General features: G+C 41.6%; 1 protein-coding gene across 2 annotated transcripts in view; it reads left to right on the forward strand.

The window, feature by feature from the left end:
* The window catches only part of LOC138580293 (cadherin-like protein 26), a 769,589-nt gene that overhangs the window by 646,383 nt on the left and 106,678 nt on the right, over positions 1–16,528 (forward strand). For both annotated transcript variants that reach the window (XM_069650709.1, XM_069650708.1), the window contains exons 14-15: positions 12,340–12,411; positions 14,425–14,478. In XM_069650709.1, coding sequence (XP_069506810.1) covers positions 12,340–12,411; positions 14,425–14,478 — 126 coding nt within the window. The remainder of the gene's footprint in view (positions 1–12,339; positions 12,412–14,424; positions 14,479–16,528) is intronic.

A 16,528-nucleotide genomic window follows, 5' to 3' on the forward strand; every position in this document is an offset into this window, starting at 1 on the left:
GGGCGGCGGTAGCTCAGTCTCCATATCTCCCCAGTCTGAATTGGCATCCCTTGGGACCCATTTCTCCTTGGGAGGAGTTCCCCCATCTCTGAAGGAGAAGATCCTTTTCCCAGGATCTTCTGAGGATCCCTCTCCCTCAAATTGGAAGACCTGTACCTCCTCCACAAAGTGGGTCTGTTTGGGTCCTTAGTTTCTCCTACCCCCCCCCTCTGCTCCTTGGGAGGCAGGCTTTCAGGGGCAGTAGATTGTGTTTCTGGTTCCTGGTTTTCCAGGGGCTGTTTACATGTTGGGAAGGAAGCTTCCTCCAAGGCTTTACACCCCCCTTCCCCTTGTGTCTCCTCCCCGGGAACCGGTGGGTTATCGGGGTGCTGCCCCCATCATTGTTCTGGAGCACCAGGTCCAGAGTTTGGGGCATTCTGCGGTGGCATGCTCATCTGAGGGTTCTGTTGAGCCCTCAGTATGTGACCCAGATCCCGTGCCATATTTTGGACCTGGCGCTCAAGTTGTGAAACCCGCTCAGGCTGATATGGGGCTCTATTTTCTCCCCTGGGCTGATCCCGGGAAGGGTAGCTATCCCTTCTCTGGTAGTACCCCTGGTTGGGAAGATTTTAGTACCCCTCCACCCTTGGCCTCCCCTCTCCCGGATTAGGTTGTCTGGGCTCAGGGAATTGAGGAAAGAAGAATGGATGATTTTGGGGCTAGAAATTGGGTGGATACCTGGGGAAAAGGTTCTGCCCAGTATTTGGTGAATTTCTGCCCTCCTGGGGGAAGTTGGGAAGGAAGTTCCCCGGGTCAGGTGCTTGGCTGGATCCCCCCACCTCGGGCTGGAGGAGTCTACACATAACCCAGGATTGGTCGGTTTCGCTTGTAGCGGGGACTTACATAGTCAGGGGAGCGGGGGACCCCAATTGTGGGACTACCTCCTTGACTCCCTGTCTGTGACTGGCCCGAGGGCCTTCTGGGCTGTGAATTATTTGGTGCAGGCAGGTTTTTAGGCCCCCCCATCTCTAAATCTAAAACAGGGGCAACCTTTACCTCTGCCACCTTGGCAGCAGCAGGGGTGCTGTTGGTTTTGCGGTTTTTCGGCGCATTATTTTTATTTTCGATGGGCTTCTGCACCTCATAGATCCGGGTAGCCTGTTCAATGACCCAGTCTAAAGATCTTTTCTCATGAAAATCTCTCACAAGCTGGGTCATTATGTATTTGGGTAAGGCATGGAAAAACGTATTGATACATTCTCTGCTATCCGTGCGCACCCTTCTGGTGGTCTGCGCAAACGCACACATTAATTCTTGCACAAACTCTTGTGGGGCCTGATCCTCCCACATTGCAAATTGTAGGCTGCCTTGCGAGCCTCTTGATGATTTCTGTACACAGAAAAATGTTTCAAGATGGCCCCCTGTATGTGGACCACCTTGAATGGTTTTGATCCTCCAGCCCCGCAAAGAAACTGGAGTATTCTGGTGAGAAGGTCCACTTTACATATTGAATACAGCTTTGGCTGTCCTTCAAATGGAAAGTCTCCATCGTTTGCTCATAGAGCTCCAAGTGTTCCCAAACAGAATACTTGGCGTTCGTATGATAAGGCGTGATGACACTCCTTATTGCCTTTATTCGTTTCAATGGGTCCTTAAGCAAGGCCCTTTTAGCCTTATTGGCCTTTTTGGTTCGGGTAACCCTGGTCCATTCATCCTCCGACTCAGAAGCGCTGCTCCCAGAGGTGCCCGTCTGATCTTCCAGGTTTTCCCGGATTCTGCGAGCCTGGGAATGGCTGGCAGAATGTGGGGACCTGGTCTCCTGTGTCCTGTGACGCTCAGAGGAGTCTTCAGATCCCTCCTTGCTACCAGGATTTGCTGGGTATCCCCCCCACTGACCTAACTGAGCAGAGGTTTTCAGGATGCCCTTAATGGGCCTACTCTCCTGGGGTTCCCCACTAAATTGCACTGTGCTTGGGTGCCCATACCCGGATGCCCGCCCATCCATTCCTGGGAGGTACTGGCCTATGAGCCCAATACTTCTAGCTGGATAGAAATCTGCCATCCCCGTGGCCCTGGGCTCATGTGCGCGAGGGCACATGGGGGTGGCAGAGTCCAGGGACTGGGAGAGATGAAGGCCTCTGGTACTAGGGCTCCTGAGTTTATGCTCAGGAGTTTCTCTTTCCCAGCGAATGTCATCTCTATCCGCCTCTGCTTCCTGTTGCAATGCAAGAGCCTACGCTTTCAGTTCCTCAGTTAAGGCCTTACTAGACTCTATCAGTCTATCCTGCATGGCTACCTGTTGCTGGAGCCTATCATTGTGCTGACAGAGAGCCTAATTTTCTCTCTGTGCCTCCTGATTGGTCCTGGAGTACTGGGCTAGTCTCTGCTGCAGGAGGGTTACCTCCTCAGTCCCATCTCTACTGGCCTGCTCCTTTCTTGCCAGAGCTCCTCCACCCCCCTGGTGTGCTCTAACAAGTTCTGGTGTTCTTTTTGGAGGTCACCCAGTCCCTGGAGGGCCAGGTGATTTTCTTCCATTTTCCTTTTTAAGTGGCAGACTTCCTGGCCTAAGGTATCCCTTTCCTGACTAAGAGCCTGCATCTGTGCCGCCAGGTCGTCCCTTTGCCTTTGGAAGGCACCAGCTTTCTGGTGTTCTTCATCAAACTCTGCCTGGGTATCCACGTCTTTCAAAATCAATTTATTGCTTTCCTCTTTCTCTCTGTCTAGTTGGATTTGCAGGGTGGCTACCTGCTCTGTGCATGCCCTGTTGAAATTGATCTGTTGCTCAAGCTTTTTCTGGCTCTGCAGTAAGGAGTCCAAACTGTCTTGGTGCTCCTTCTGCAAAGCCAGAATTCTGGTATCCTGGTCTGTCTTTTCCTGTTGCAGTATATCCATGTCCTCTTTTATTTTAATGATATACTGCCTACTATCATGTTCTGACTCCTGGCTCCTCTGCAGTCTCTGCTCAGAAGAGACCAGGTCAGATTGGGCCTTTTCTAATGCCATCTGTTGCCTATTTGCCAGATCTTGGCCTTCAGCACATTTGTCCTGAATGGCTCCCATATATAGATACAAATATGCAGCTATCCTAACCATCTTGTCGTGTTCATCTTTAACTTTAAGAGCAATGTATAATTCACTCAGGGCCACATGTAATGGACCCTGATCTCTCCATGTATCTGACCCTGTTTCAGTGACCTGTTGCGCGATTGCCTGAAACCAGACCGTTTGGTCCTGATGAGTCCACTCACCTCTCACAAATAGCTTATGTAAGAAGTGCTCTCTGGCTATTTTCATATCTACCAAGGTCGTCATTCTGGAATTTGAGTTCCTTCCTGACTTACAGAAGTTTGTATTTTATTTTGCAAAACAGACCGTTTCCTTAGAGCGTTCCTTTGAGGGATGCTTTCACAGTGTAAAACAGCGTGGTGATCTAACCGGATATGTGTATCTGGTCAGTTGGCACACTGTATTAATCTGCACAAGTGGTAAACCTAACCCAGAATATCCCGGACGAGCCTCCACTTTTGTAAGCGATATTCAATCAACACTACAGCCAAGTCAATGCCTAGTCTGGGATGCTGAGGAAAACCCTTATTGATGTATTTTTATATCCAGTTCAGTACTCTGGATGACAACCCTTGTATAACACCCCCCTCTTAGAATCCCCCTGACCCACTGAGCCAAGAAGTAGGTTTGTTTGCAAATTAAAAGGTTTATTTGGACAATTCAACAATATATATCTATCACACTTTATAAATAAATTGATAACTGATATCACACTTCAGAATATGACCGTGATCAACAATGGATAATGTTACAGGGGTACACTGATTTGGTTACTTAGGAGTAGTGTAGAGGATGAGGTAGCTGAAAATGCTTGGTGGTTTCAAGGAAGTGCAAGGTGGAATAAAATGCAGTACAGAAATACTTGATATGATTTTAGCAAAAGATAAGATAATCACTTTTTCTCTGGCAATTCACCTCCCTCCCCTATGCAATGTAAGAAATGGAAGGAGATGGAAAGAGGAGCACACAGTTCTCAGGAATGCAATCAAATACAATACGAAATTCAATTCCCCCCCAGCAAGCTTAGAGGAAACAGGTAGGAGTTTGAAACACAGGCCCAAAATGCTTTTTAAATGTGATGGCAATGGATGGGAAAATGTGCCAACTGATTTTAATTCCCTCTAGAGATTCAGCGTGAGTGGGAGTGGGAGATGCGTGTTGGTATTAGTTCAGGCTCACTTTAGCAATGCTCTGAGTTATTACCAAGTTGCAAACGGATTTTAACAAAAGAAAGAATGGAGCTGCTATTTTGACAAGTGGAGAAATTGAGCCAAAATCGCAAATCGCAGTAAATTTCGCAAGTGCGTAAATCGTGATTGCGGAAAAAGTATAAGGAGTAGGAAGTCGATTCTAGGTTCGTTGGAAAGCTTAGATTCTAAGCTTTCAGAGGAAAGGTACATCTCGTTCCTAAACGGTTCAAGAGATACGGACGATTTAATAAAGGTAGATTTTCGGATTTAAAGTAAACTCAAAATGAAAGGTGACAGCTTGCAGCTGCAGAATTGACAGGTGAAAGTTGTGCAGCTTTAAAAATAACAGATGACACGATTTCTAGGAGGCTGTTCTAATTAGGTTAAAATAGCTTGAATTAGATTATTTTAACTAAGAGATTGGGTTCTGCACAGTTCTGGCGGATACTCACTCCTAATTTTGGGCAGGAATGGGCCTCGCCACGGATCTGGTCAGGTTTTGGACTGGACTCCGGTTCTGGTCTTGGCACTTCTTAGCGATCTGGGTCAGCTCTCTGGATACAGCGGCCTGTGGTTCTCTGGATCTCTGGTCTGCTTCCTGTCCGGATCAAGTGGATTCTGGATGTAACACTGCTTTCTGGGTACTGGCAAAAGTTCTTGGCACAGAATTCAGACAGCTCGCCCAGTTGTGGAATAGTTTGCAGATGATTTTAAGGATGCTGAGGCCTGCTGAGAAGAGTTCTCAGTTTGTGGGTTTAGGCCCTTGCTTTAAGTTCTGAAGTAAAGTTCTGGTCTTTCGAGATTGATGGATGTGAAGTCTGGAGTCTCCCGGCAGAGCGTCCCGCAGAAATGGAATTGAATGTCCCTACCTCTCCCAGCAGTCTCTTTTTATGTGTTTTGAAAATGGGTGTGTGCCTGGGCCTAGCTAAGCCTGCCCCTCTCACTTATCATTGGCCAAGCTTTCCTCTCTCCCTTGATTGGGGGGAAGAAATGGATTGTCATCATGATGAGGTCAGTTTATGGGTCAGAGGATCCTCCCCTGGTCAATTTGCCCACAAATCTATATTTGATTCAAATACATATTTATCTATGTACCATTTCTCTCATATTATAGGTCCAGTTAACATATTTTCTGTAGCACCAAACCATCCGATCCCTGTCTTTGTACGATGTCGTGTCCACTGATGACAGAATTCTCCCCTTTTCATCCAGATAACGACCTCTAAACCTTTCCAGATTTTACACAAATGTGCACCAGGGATATGGGTTTCAGATGATAAAGTGTCAGATTTTTAACATGCAGACATTTGGAGTAACAACCTTTTTTTCCGCTACTATCCCCAGGAACATACCACAGGGTCCTAACACCTCTTAAAATGTGCACCGAAAAATCACAAGAATAATGGTATTATTTATATAATTTGACCAGTCCGCACTGAGTTATCTATCTTTTTAAAATTATGCCCTGGTCAAAAAGGGGTGTGGCTTCCCACATCACAGGGTGGAATAACTGGTTTATCCACTTCCCCCAAGCTCAGCTGCTTGCAGAGGCACTGCCCCTCCCAGTTTCCCCGTAGAGGAAGCCACTTTACGGCCCCGCCAATATAACATTTGCCTGAGCCAAAGAAGGCCCATTGTTCAATTTCCTGCAGTCCCCAGCTGCCACTCCCCTTTTAATCAACAGGGCCATGTGACCTCGTTTTTGTGGGGCAGCAGAATGCAGCCAGGCCTGGGAACACACCTGTTGATCCAGTTTCAACTCCTGTCGGGGGTAGTTGTCAGGCAGAATCCAATTTCATTAAGCCAGGTTTCAGCTAAATGTCACTTTTTGTTCCCAGTTTTCTACATTCAAATCAAACTGACAATTTTTACACATGCAGCTAGAATGCTGATTCTAAGTTCAAAACTATGACATTTCAACAGTTACAAACTATGTGACACTCAAAAGTAGGTCCCTCATTTAATTTAAACATTTCGATTTTAGTGGTTTTCAGTTCAGTTTAACTTAAGCTGCTGACCTCCACAGCTCAGCCAGTTTTGTTATGAACATGGTTTTGGGCTCTTTTTCTTTCCAGATTTTGTATGTACACAAAACTTCATTCTGCCAAATGTCTGCTGGTGTTCAGTGAGATTTTTGAATATCCTGCAATGTTTGAAAATAGGCATTTTGAGCTTGCATTCAGAGAAACCAAGGTGATTTCAAAGGGCTTTTTAAGCTAACAGGCACTGCTGTTTTTCCTTTGGCACACATTCCTCTCATGGCACCCCTGGCCCATCACACTCGCACTGGTGGCTGGAAGGTTAGGCGACCATTTTGGTGTGCGCACAAACTGCGCGGTTCTCCTATTCTGGCGTGAATGTGGGCGGCGATAGCTCATCCCCACATCCACCCAGTCTATTGATTTAGTTTGTTCTGGGATAGAATAATGGGCGGCGACAGCTCATCCCCACATCTACCCAGTCTATTGATTGAACATGGGTCAAAACCCTTGACAAATGTCATTTGCTAAAAGACTGCACACCCTTATTATCATATAATATCATAGCTCTATAAGAAACCTGGTTTACTACAGTGCCTCTATGGAATACTATCACCTGCAATTAAGGTAATCAAAGGTAGACCATGCTCTGGGCTAATGGTAGCTGTTAGGCTTGAGTCTGGATTTAGACTTTTTCCATGGGTGCAACCAAATCCATTCTTACAGATGGTTAAGATAACATTTGATAGTGGCACGATAGCCCTAATAACCGTCTATCATAACCCTATGGGACTGGCAGACAAGACATTTTTCATAGAGTTGGAGAAAGTGTTAAACATATATCCCAAACATCTGAGATGATGAATATTTTTATTGTTGGTGATTTGAACTGTTTGGCAAAAACATCTAACAAGAAAAATAATTCATGTGTCAAATGGGAAGAAATTATGGAAAATTGTAACTTATTGATGCTCCATGGGTCTATCAAGAGCGATATCCCAGCCCATTATGCTTGGTAGAGAGGTACGAATACCTCCATAATTGATTATATGTATGTTGATAGTACCACATTTAGTCTAGTGACAGCGTTTGAAGTGCAGCATAGTCCTAACAGTGATTATGAAATGCTTACCGCATACCGGTATTCCAACAGTGCAAAACTGGACTCTTATACTACTAGATACACACCACAATATAGTGTAAACAATTCACAAATTAGATTCCGATGGAATGTAAAGCTGTTAGATAGTATAAACAGAGAACTTCTGAGAGTGAATGCAGGATCCAATTGGGAGGATCACACATATATCTCAGCTTTACACTTATATAAACTGAATTCCTGCTCCACTACTCAGAAGAGGCACCCATTGAGACATGGCTTTAACAGAGAATTGCAACAGCGAAAAACAGAATTCCTAAAAGAGAAGAGACTGGTCCTGTGATTCCCACTCCTGTAAGATTTGAAGCTCTTAGAGCTATAAAGAATACATATAGAAACTGGATCAGAGCTCATAAGACTTGGCTGTACCAAAATGATGGAGAAACGATGCTGGCAGCCATAAGATCCAAAAACACAGCTGAAATCTAGGGTCTTTTAAATGAAGCAAACCATCTAACTCAGTACCCAGTCCAAATAAATGGAGTCCTAGAAGCAGATTGGATACTGCATTTCACAACTCTGTACTCCAACACTGAATTGAAAGAGTTTGAAATTCAAAACTCAGTACAGAGATTAAATCAAATGCAGATATTAGAAGAAAACGTTCTATACTGTATCAACAATTCTAGTAACTCCAGGGCTCCTGGGCCTGATGGATTCAGCAACTACATCCTTAAACAACATCCTCAGTTATGGGCTAAGATCTTTAATAATATTTTCACCCAAATACTTGAAATTAACATAATTCCAGAGTCCTGGCGAAGATCGGTAATAGTACCTATTTTTAAAAAGGGCGATTGCGCCAGTCCGTCCAACTACAGGCCAAATGCCCCTTTACATGTAACAGGCAATATCTTTGCCCGTTTTATCCTGAAGGACCTCAATGAATGGATTCATAACCATTCATTACGTGACCCGTGTCAGAATGGATTTATTGCTGGTTTGGGAACCTCAATTAATTTACTAACCCTGACATCTATTATAAAACATAATCAAGCTAACAATCATTATAATTTGTATTTGTCGACCTATGGCAGCTTTCGACTCAGTGTTGCGTAAATTGCTGTTAAGGAAATTGGTACAAGAAAACTGCCCGACCCACATTATTACACTCTTCACACATATACCAGCATTTGAGAGAGACTAAATTTGGAGGGTCTTTTATCATCATCAATTAGGACCTATAGAGGGTTGCGACAAGGCTGCATTTTAGCTGCTGCATTATTTTGTTTTTCCATTGCTGATATGTGCAAAGCCTTCAGCGAAATCTAATCAGACGCACCAAAGTTAGATCTTAAAAAAACACCTGCACTTCTTTATGCAGACGATTTAGTATTGATATCGAAGACTCCAGCTGGGCTACAAAAACTTTTAGATGCACTTTCTGATTATGTTGATAGAAATCTATTAACAATCAACTTAGAAAAAACTAAAGTAATGACATGCAACTCGACTATAAAATCTAACTGCAGAAACTTCAAATGGACAATACAAGGGAAGCAGCTTGAATTTGTCCGAGAATATGTAATTTGGGTGCTGCTATCTCTGGTGTTACAAATACAGCACAGATGACAAACTGGAAGACAAAATTGAATACAATGATCTCCCAATCACTAATCATTCAGGCTAAATTTGGAAAATTCTTTATTATTCCAGCTTTAACATACTTCAGACAAAAAGTTACCCTAATTCTACTACATTGATCAGAAACCTTACCAGTTTTACCAGAATCTGTATGGGAAAAATTTGAAGCCAGATTTTGAAGACGTATCCTTGGCCTCACAGGTTGTACACTAATTGCGCTGATTTGTAACAAACTTGGATTAACATCGCTATATGCCCGATACAATTGGCAAACAATAAACTTGTTTAGAAAGTGCCTCCTCGCATACAATTCAGAGATGCTGATAGAGTCCTTAGCTCGTTACCTTCTGCAAAAAGATAATTTTGCGGAAAATTGGTGTCAAGAAGTAATAAATGTCATAGCCTTTGCAGATGCTTCAATTGAAGTATTAACACAAAATCCCATATGCGTTAAAACAAAGTTTTTTCAATGGGACTGGGCAAGAAATAGATCTATGTGCCTTCGGTATCAAGATTTTGATGGTAATGTTTTTACAGCTAAGAAATGTAGTCTACCAGGACACTATATGATGCAATCTCCATCCTTGTGACACAGATCAGACTTCTTAAGAATAAGATTAAACCTATGGCCCACACAAAAAGTCCCTGCCAAACGTAAGCTCATCCTATCACAAGAAAAATTCTGCCGAGTATGCAAAAATGAAAGACAAGTGGAAACTCTAAGACATTTAATAGTAGAATGCCAAGAATTATGTAACGCAAGACTACTATACTTAAAACCTCCACTAAAGGAACATAAGGATGTAACTATGGACACTCTCTGGTTAATGATTATGTCTGGATTATCTTTACCTCTGAGAATTGGCACCATTCGGTTTTTAAAAAACATACCAGAGCTTAATACCAATATGAAAGAAAACGAAATGAATTGTGATGCTGTGTAACTTTTATTTTTATTTTTAATGTACTCTACAATAAGCGTAATATTATGTATAATTTTCAACTTTAAAATGTTATGATGATGTTGAGTATAATTGTATAAAACAAATTGTAAAGTTCACTAATCTCAGCTAAAACAATAAATAACATTTTTTTTAAAAGTATGTAGCTGACATTGGGGAATGTTTAGAAAAAACTTAATTTGTCCTGCTTTGCATAAGAGGGTTAAAAATTATATGGCTCGCCTATGCTGATGGTTTTACTTTATTTGACAAAACACATCTTGGTTTGCAGCAACTTTTTCTTTATTTATTCTATTTATCTTACTGTTGATGCCCTGTACTGCACTGCCCTCTCCCCTTCCCCCTGCCTTTCCCCCCTTCCCCTGTCCACTGCACTTGCACAATCTCAATGTCACCTGGCCTAGTAAGATCGTTGTCTGTCTTCCATCTGTTTCCCCTCCCTTGCCTCGTTGATTCTTGAAACACTTGTGTATGGGCACATTATGAACGCCATATCATACCATATTATATCATATCATATATGGACGTGAATAAACTATAAATAAATCCTGTAAACAATAACGTTCTAAAAATGTGCAGGAGAAAACAAAAATGTCATTTTGTGTAGTTTATTAAAGACCCAGGTCTTGAAACAGTGGACAATTTAGTGCCCCTGGGCTCTATCCGATATTGGCCCATCCGCATAAAACATTTTTGCATGATTTTATAAAAAGAAAAGTCGTTATATTAGCTGCCCAGATGGAATGTATCAACAGAAAGTATGGGACGTGTTCCTTATTACCTAAAATAAAGTTCTATAAGTAGAAAGTTGTTCCTAAGCTTCTTTATGGCATGGAGGTGTTGGCTACTTGGCTGGGAGTCGAATTGGAGAGATTTGAAGTGATAGTCTGGCGGACAGTGTTTTACCATCTCCCGAAATGTGAACTGTTAGAGGCAATACCATGGGAATTGGGCTTGCAGTCACTACGGAGTAGAGCAATTTGGAGACAGCTTCCCTTTTTATGGAAGCTGCTGCTCTCTCCCCCAGATTTGTTGTACACATATCTGAGCTGGGAAAGCTTGGCAGGGCGGGGATCTCCTGTAAGGGATTTTGTTGAGCATCCCAATAAGCATCTTGATGACTTAAACTTGACACTTGAAACCTTGAAATTGAATCCAGGGAAGGTTAAACTGGCTGTTCCTCTGAATGCTTGGATTGTTAATGGGTATAAATGAGTAAGGTATTAACCATACAGTTGCTTACATTTTATAGAAAAATGAGCAGGGATGGGGGAATCATATGGTTATAGATTCCCTGACAAGCAGATTAGGAATGATTTTATCAGATTCCGTTTTAACTAATGAAATTGTATATACACGAAATCTGTGCCCAAATAATAATTTAGCTCTATGTAGTATTTCTAGGGATGACCAACAATTTAAAACATCTGCCTTTATTATGTCCTGAATGGCTGATTGTTTGGATCTTAATTTTTGGCAAATTTGGTAGTAATTTAGGGTTGATGTTGAAAATCTATGTTTGGCAAAGTTTAATGGGGGTTCTGTTGCCATGATTGTGGAGGTTGTGAGATTTGAAAAAAATAATTAATGGCATTGTATAATATTAGTCTGTACGTGTGCCTATTTATGTGAGTGCTTTCTTGTATGGATTTGTTATGTGCAAATTGTAAACATTGCACAGGTGAAATTTCCTAAATGTCAATGTCTGTAGAAGGACAAACAACATATCTCTCCCAATTGCAATAGAATTGTACAGGACATCTTTTGTTCAAGCAATTTTAAGGGTCACAATAGTGACCACAACAATGCGTTTATGGCCTGTCAATTCCTGGTCATTCTCCTGACATCTCCTTTTGTAGAAACAAGCACAGAAATCTAAACGTTCCGGAAAAATCTATCTGAAAATCCATACGGTGTCCTGATTAATGAACTGATCATGCCTATTCATCTATTAAACTTTTTGTAGTTTTCATGCTCACCATTTATTGGTGTAAGTGGTTTGCTCCCACTTGTTCAGTGAAAGAGCAGGCAGGATGTTATGAGGCCCCTGGATGCATCATTGGATAGACACCATGTCTGCTGTGCAGTAGTTTGCACGCAATAACACATGCACGTTGAGTGTCATTAAATGTGCAGCTTTATTAAACATCATGCCCCTTTATCAAGCATTTAACCTCAGCAAGTGCCTGATTATCCGCACTTTAAACAAACCCACCCACAAGCTGAAAGGAGCAGCCTCTTCCATTACCATACCACATGGTCAGCAGTGGATCAAGGTACCCGCTGAAGTAGTTTTCATTCTCCAGCACTAGAGGGCAGTCTGGAAGTCAGCAAGACTGTATATGTATGCAAAATTTCCTTTTTTGTAGTGCTTATAATGTCATATTTAACCGCAGTTTCCTATTTACATTTCGTTCTAGGCTTACATGAAGGAAGAAATAGATGGGGAGTTCCACCGAGCAAGCACCAAGCGATATACTGCGGTTGAGTCCGTAAGTAAATATACATGTGTGCTTTCTTCAAGAATTCTAACCTTCAAACCTCAAGGTGCTAACACAAAACAGAGCTTCACACCATGTCTATTTTCAAAAGCACATTTCTAATGCTGCAACCTAGCAAATCTACCCATACATCTTTCCAACCGGGATCAGGAGGCCATGTTTTAGGGTATCTTGGTCTCAGGGATTAGGTTTACGTGTTGTGATGTAGACTGTTTTACTGCTGTTAAGTTTTAATTTGGCTATTATATATACTGTTGTGATGCCCAATTTAATGAAATCTCCAGTGCACCTTTTGTCAATGTGTGTGTATTTAGAGTGTTTCTCATCATCTTCAAGGGTATCTGAAGTATCTCCATGATATAATAATATAGCCTTATACACTTCGGTAGGGGTCATTATCATTGTATAATGACCTGCCACCAAGTTATAGCCAGGTTAAGTTGGGGAAGGGTCATCATCCCAAGTGATAATGACCCATCCATAGGTCGATAAGTCCATTAGCGCAAAGTGGTAGAAGCAATACAAGTGTTGGAGTCTTGGTGGTGAAGTAAAAATGTTACTTTATTTGTGCCTAGACTAAATAGACAAACTAAGATAGTAAATTAAATATGGTTTTAGTTTGTAGTTTTTAAATACTTTGTATTCAGAAGTTAAGCATTTTATTTGCAAACTTGGTTGAAGTGACACAGGTTTAACATGAGCATGAGAGGTGTCATGTAAAGGTAAACCGTTTCACTATAAAAGAATCAAAGCATGTCCCCTGTTTTAGCTTTCTCTGTCATGTGTTACATAGGGTATTGCAGCAACAACAAAAATGTCCTCGCAGAGAGGTGTTTTCTTGTTGAAATATACCTTGCCTGGAAGTGGCATTGCTGTTTCCTTGTCTGCGTGTTGCTTTTTTTTATTTTTTTATTGAGTAAATGCAAATCTGAGACAGGAAACACATAGTCAATCACTTTTCTGTGTTTACTTTGTGTGGGTGCCAACTAGGCTTGACCGATGTAGACGGTGGAAATGACCATGTTACATTGAAATGGTCAGGTTTGAGTTACATGGCACTGATTTCAGAAAATCCACTGTCTTCTATTGAGTGAAATTTTGCCAAAAGAAAGTTGTATTGCATTAGACAAAATTGAGACACACTTTAATTACCCCATCCCATCTTTTGACCCAATTATTGTGTATTTATAGTGAACTCGTATTGTTTTTATATTTGTGAAATCGAATACAATTTATTTTTGCATATGATTGTTTGGGTTGCCCCAGGAAGGAAACATAATGTATAATTGATAATATAATGTTTTAATGCAAAGGATTAGTTGTGGAATAGCCAGCAAGACTAAGTTGTGAAGTGTCTCCCATGTGCGCTGTTTTTTGTTGATTTATATCCTGGTATAGAGAGATATTGGTCCAGGCCCCACCTTTTTTAGGTCCCCTTCTCTGTAGTGCCAGGTCGCACCTGAAATGCAAGCAAGTGAATGTTGACCTGTGATATAAACATCATACGCCCATGCTAAGAATTAGTTCTGATTAGTCATTTATAATAAGCAGTCAATTAACAAAGCTTTACTTTTAGGCTGAAGGCATTCTCAGAGTAATTTGTCGCTAGCAGCTGAGAACCCCAAATCCTTCCTTTTAGAAAAGCTTATGATCAACCAGGCAATCGGACAGCTCGTCGCTCTCAAAGGAAAACAATGTCAAAACAAACCAGGCTTAACCAGCTCTGATTACACACAAAATGAAAGGTGGAACCGTTAGTCATAAAAGTAAATCACCCGTAGAAACAGTAAGGGAAAAAAACAAACTATTCTTAGACCATTTTCAGAAATCATTACACTAAAATGAGGAGCATCTGACCATGATGTGTACTTGACCTTTTTCCATAAAATGAACCTCACATTTTCTGATGGGGCTTCGTACCACACTGTGCGTCAACTATTACCACGTTAAGTAGTCATATGTAATGCCTGCTGTTTGGAAATTGAACTTTCCTTTACTTTTTAGAATCAGGCTGTAGGAGCTGGGAATGTCAATGGAGGACGGACATATAGCAGTCAGGTAATATTTACGCAGAGGAGTGACTGCATTGAAATTGTCATTTTGTAAAATAATTCAGGAGCTTGTGAACATTTCCAATCTATTCAAAAGAGAATCTTATTCTGTAAAAATGTACAATGGCACACAATCTATATCTCGATGTTTATCCCGAGAGTTACACCACCTTCTATGTATTGTTACAGTTAACATCACACTCTTTATCTATCTCAAGAGTTACACCACCGGTAAGTGTCTCAATAAATTATGACCACACTCTGTATCCTACATGTTGCACCACAGTCTCTATTTTCCAATACAAAATCACACTTGTGTATAGGCGCTTTATAAAGGCCATATCATGTCATATCACGCTCTGCAATGTAACAGTTACTTCACCTACTCAGTGTCTTGATAAAGTAATGCTACACTATGTATCCCATGAGTTGCTATAGACTACACTACTTGTGGCATGATAATGTAACACCACACTCACTATCGCAAGGGTTAAACCATCTTCCCAGTGTGTCTATGAATCAACACCAGACTCTGCATCCTGAGTATTTCATCACACTCTCTCTTTTTTGGTACATTGACCCAGAGCTCTGTATCACAAGTGTTACTCCATGGTATGTGTCTCATGAAAGAAACACTACACTCTGAATCCCTAGAGTTACAATAGACAGCACTCTTGCTGTCTCTCAATAAAGTAGCACTACACTCTGTACCTGAAAGTACACTGCTCTCTCGGGTTACTCAATAAACCAACACAAGACTATGTATCGTGATTCCTTCACCACACTCGATGTATCTTCTTACAGTATCATACTGCTCTATATCCTGGCAGTTACTCCACTCTCTATGCATCTGAACAGCGTAACACCACCCTCCAAATACTGAGAATTACTTTAGCCTGCACTTTCAGTTTCCTTAAAAAGTAGCACCACACTCGGTATGCCAAGTGTTACTCCAACCAAAGTTTCTTGATATAGCAACACCATGCTCTGTATCCAAAGAGTTACTATATACTGCACTCTTAGTGCCTTGAAAAAGTAGCACCACATTCTGCATTGTAATCATTGCTCCCCCTTCTGTGTCTAAATAAAAGAACACGTCACTCTATATATCATGCGACTTACATCACCTGCTCTGTGTCTCAATGAATTAATATCACACTCTGTATCCTGAGTGCTACTGTAAACTGCCCTCTCTGTGTCTTGATAAAGTAACACCACTCTATGTAGCCTGTATTACAACACCCTGTGTCTTGATCAATTAGCGTGCCACTTTCTGAATCAATTAAATATATGGAATTAGTAGCAGTACAGTTGCAAGGCAACATTACTACCCCTGCCTGCAAACAATTGCTGATGCAGAAATAGCTTAAAAGTGCCATTATGCAATGTTTTCTTACACACTCACACTAAGTTTGATCTCACTGTTGTGACAAATATCGTCTTACTACAGTGTTCCTACACACTACACTACTGCTAACAATAGGTTGGACGCGATTCTCAAACTCTGATTTCTGATCTTCCCAAATCTTCTTCTCTTTTTCTGAAATCTCCTCTGATCTCTCTAGCTACATTTTCAAACTGTTCTCCTACCATTAATTGGATGGCTTTGTACTCTCTGATGCTAAACTCTACCAATACCGAGGTACTCTTCATCCCTGCAAAATACTCTCATCTCTTCCCTGCCTATCCAGTTCCATCTTGACACAGTCCCATATTCTTCTTCAACTAGAACCTCAGCATCATCTATGACCCTTCTCACACCTTCTTTACTTTCATCGCCCAAACTCTAACGGTGGCTCATCTCAACCTCCTAAATATTAGGAAAATTGGGCACCTCCTTCCTTTCAACACTGCCAAGCATCTCTTAACCGCTTGTGACTTCTACAAACTGGACTACTGTGCCAGCATACTCTTTGGTCTCCCCAACTCTGCTTTCTGTCCCCTTGACATGATAATTAACTTCACTACCAGGTCTTTCATTGAACTTTCACACTTACTTCCTCTTACCATCTCCAAGCTGGATGGCTGATGATGCAAAACAGGGCCAGATTGAAATT

The sequence above is a fragment of the Ambystoma mexicanum genome, chromosome 3p (genome assembly GCF_040938575.1).
Source record: "Ambystoma mexicanum isolate Mex_15411 chromosome 3p, UKY_AmexF1_1, whole genome shotgun sequence".
Classification (NCBI taxonomy): Eukaryota; Metazoa; Chordata; class Amphibia; order Caudata; family Ambystomatidae; genus Ambystoma; species Ambystoma mexicanum.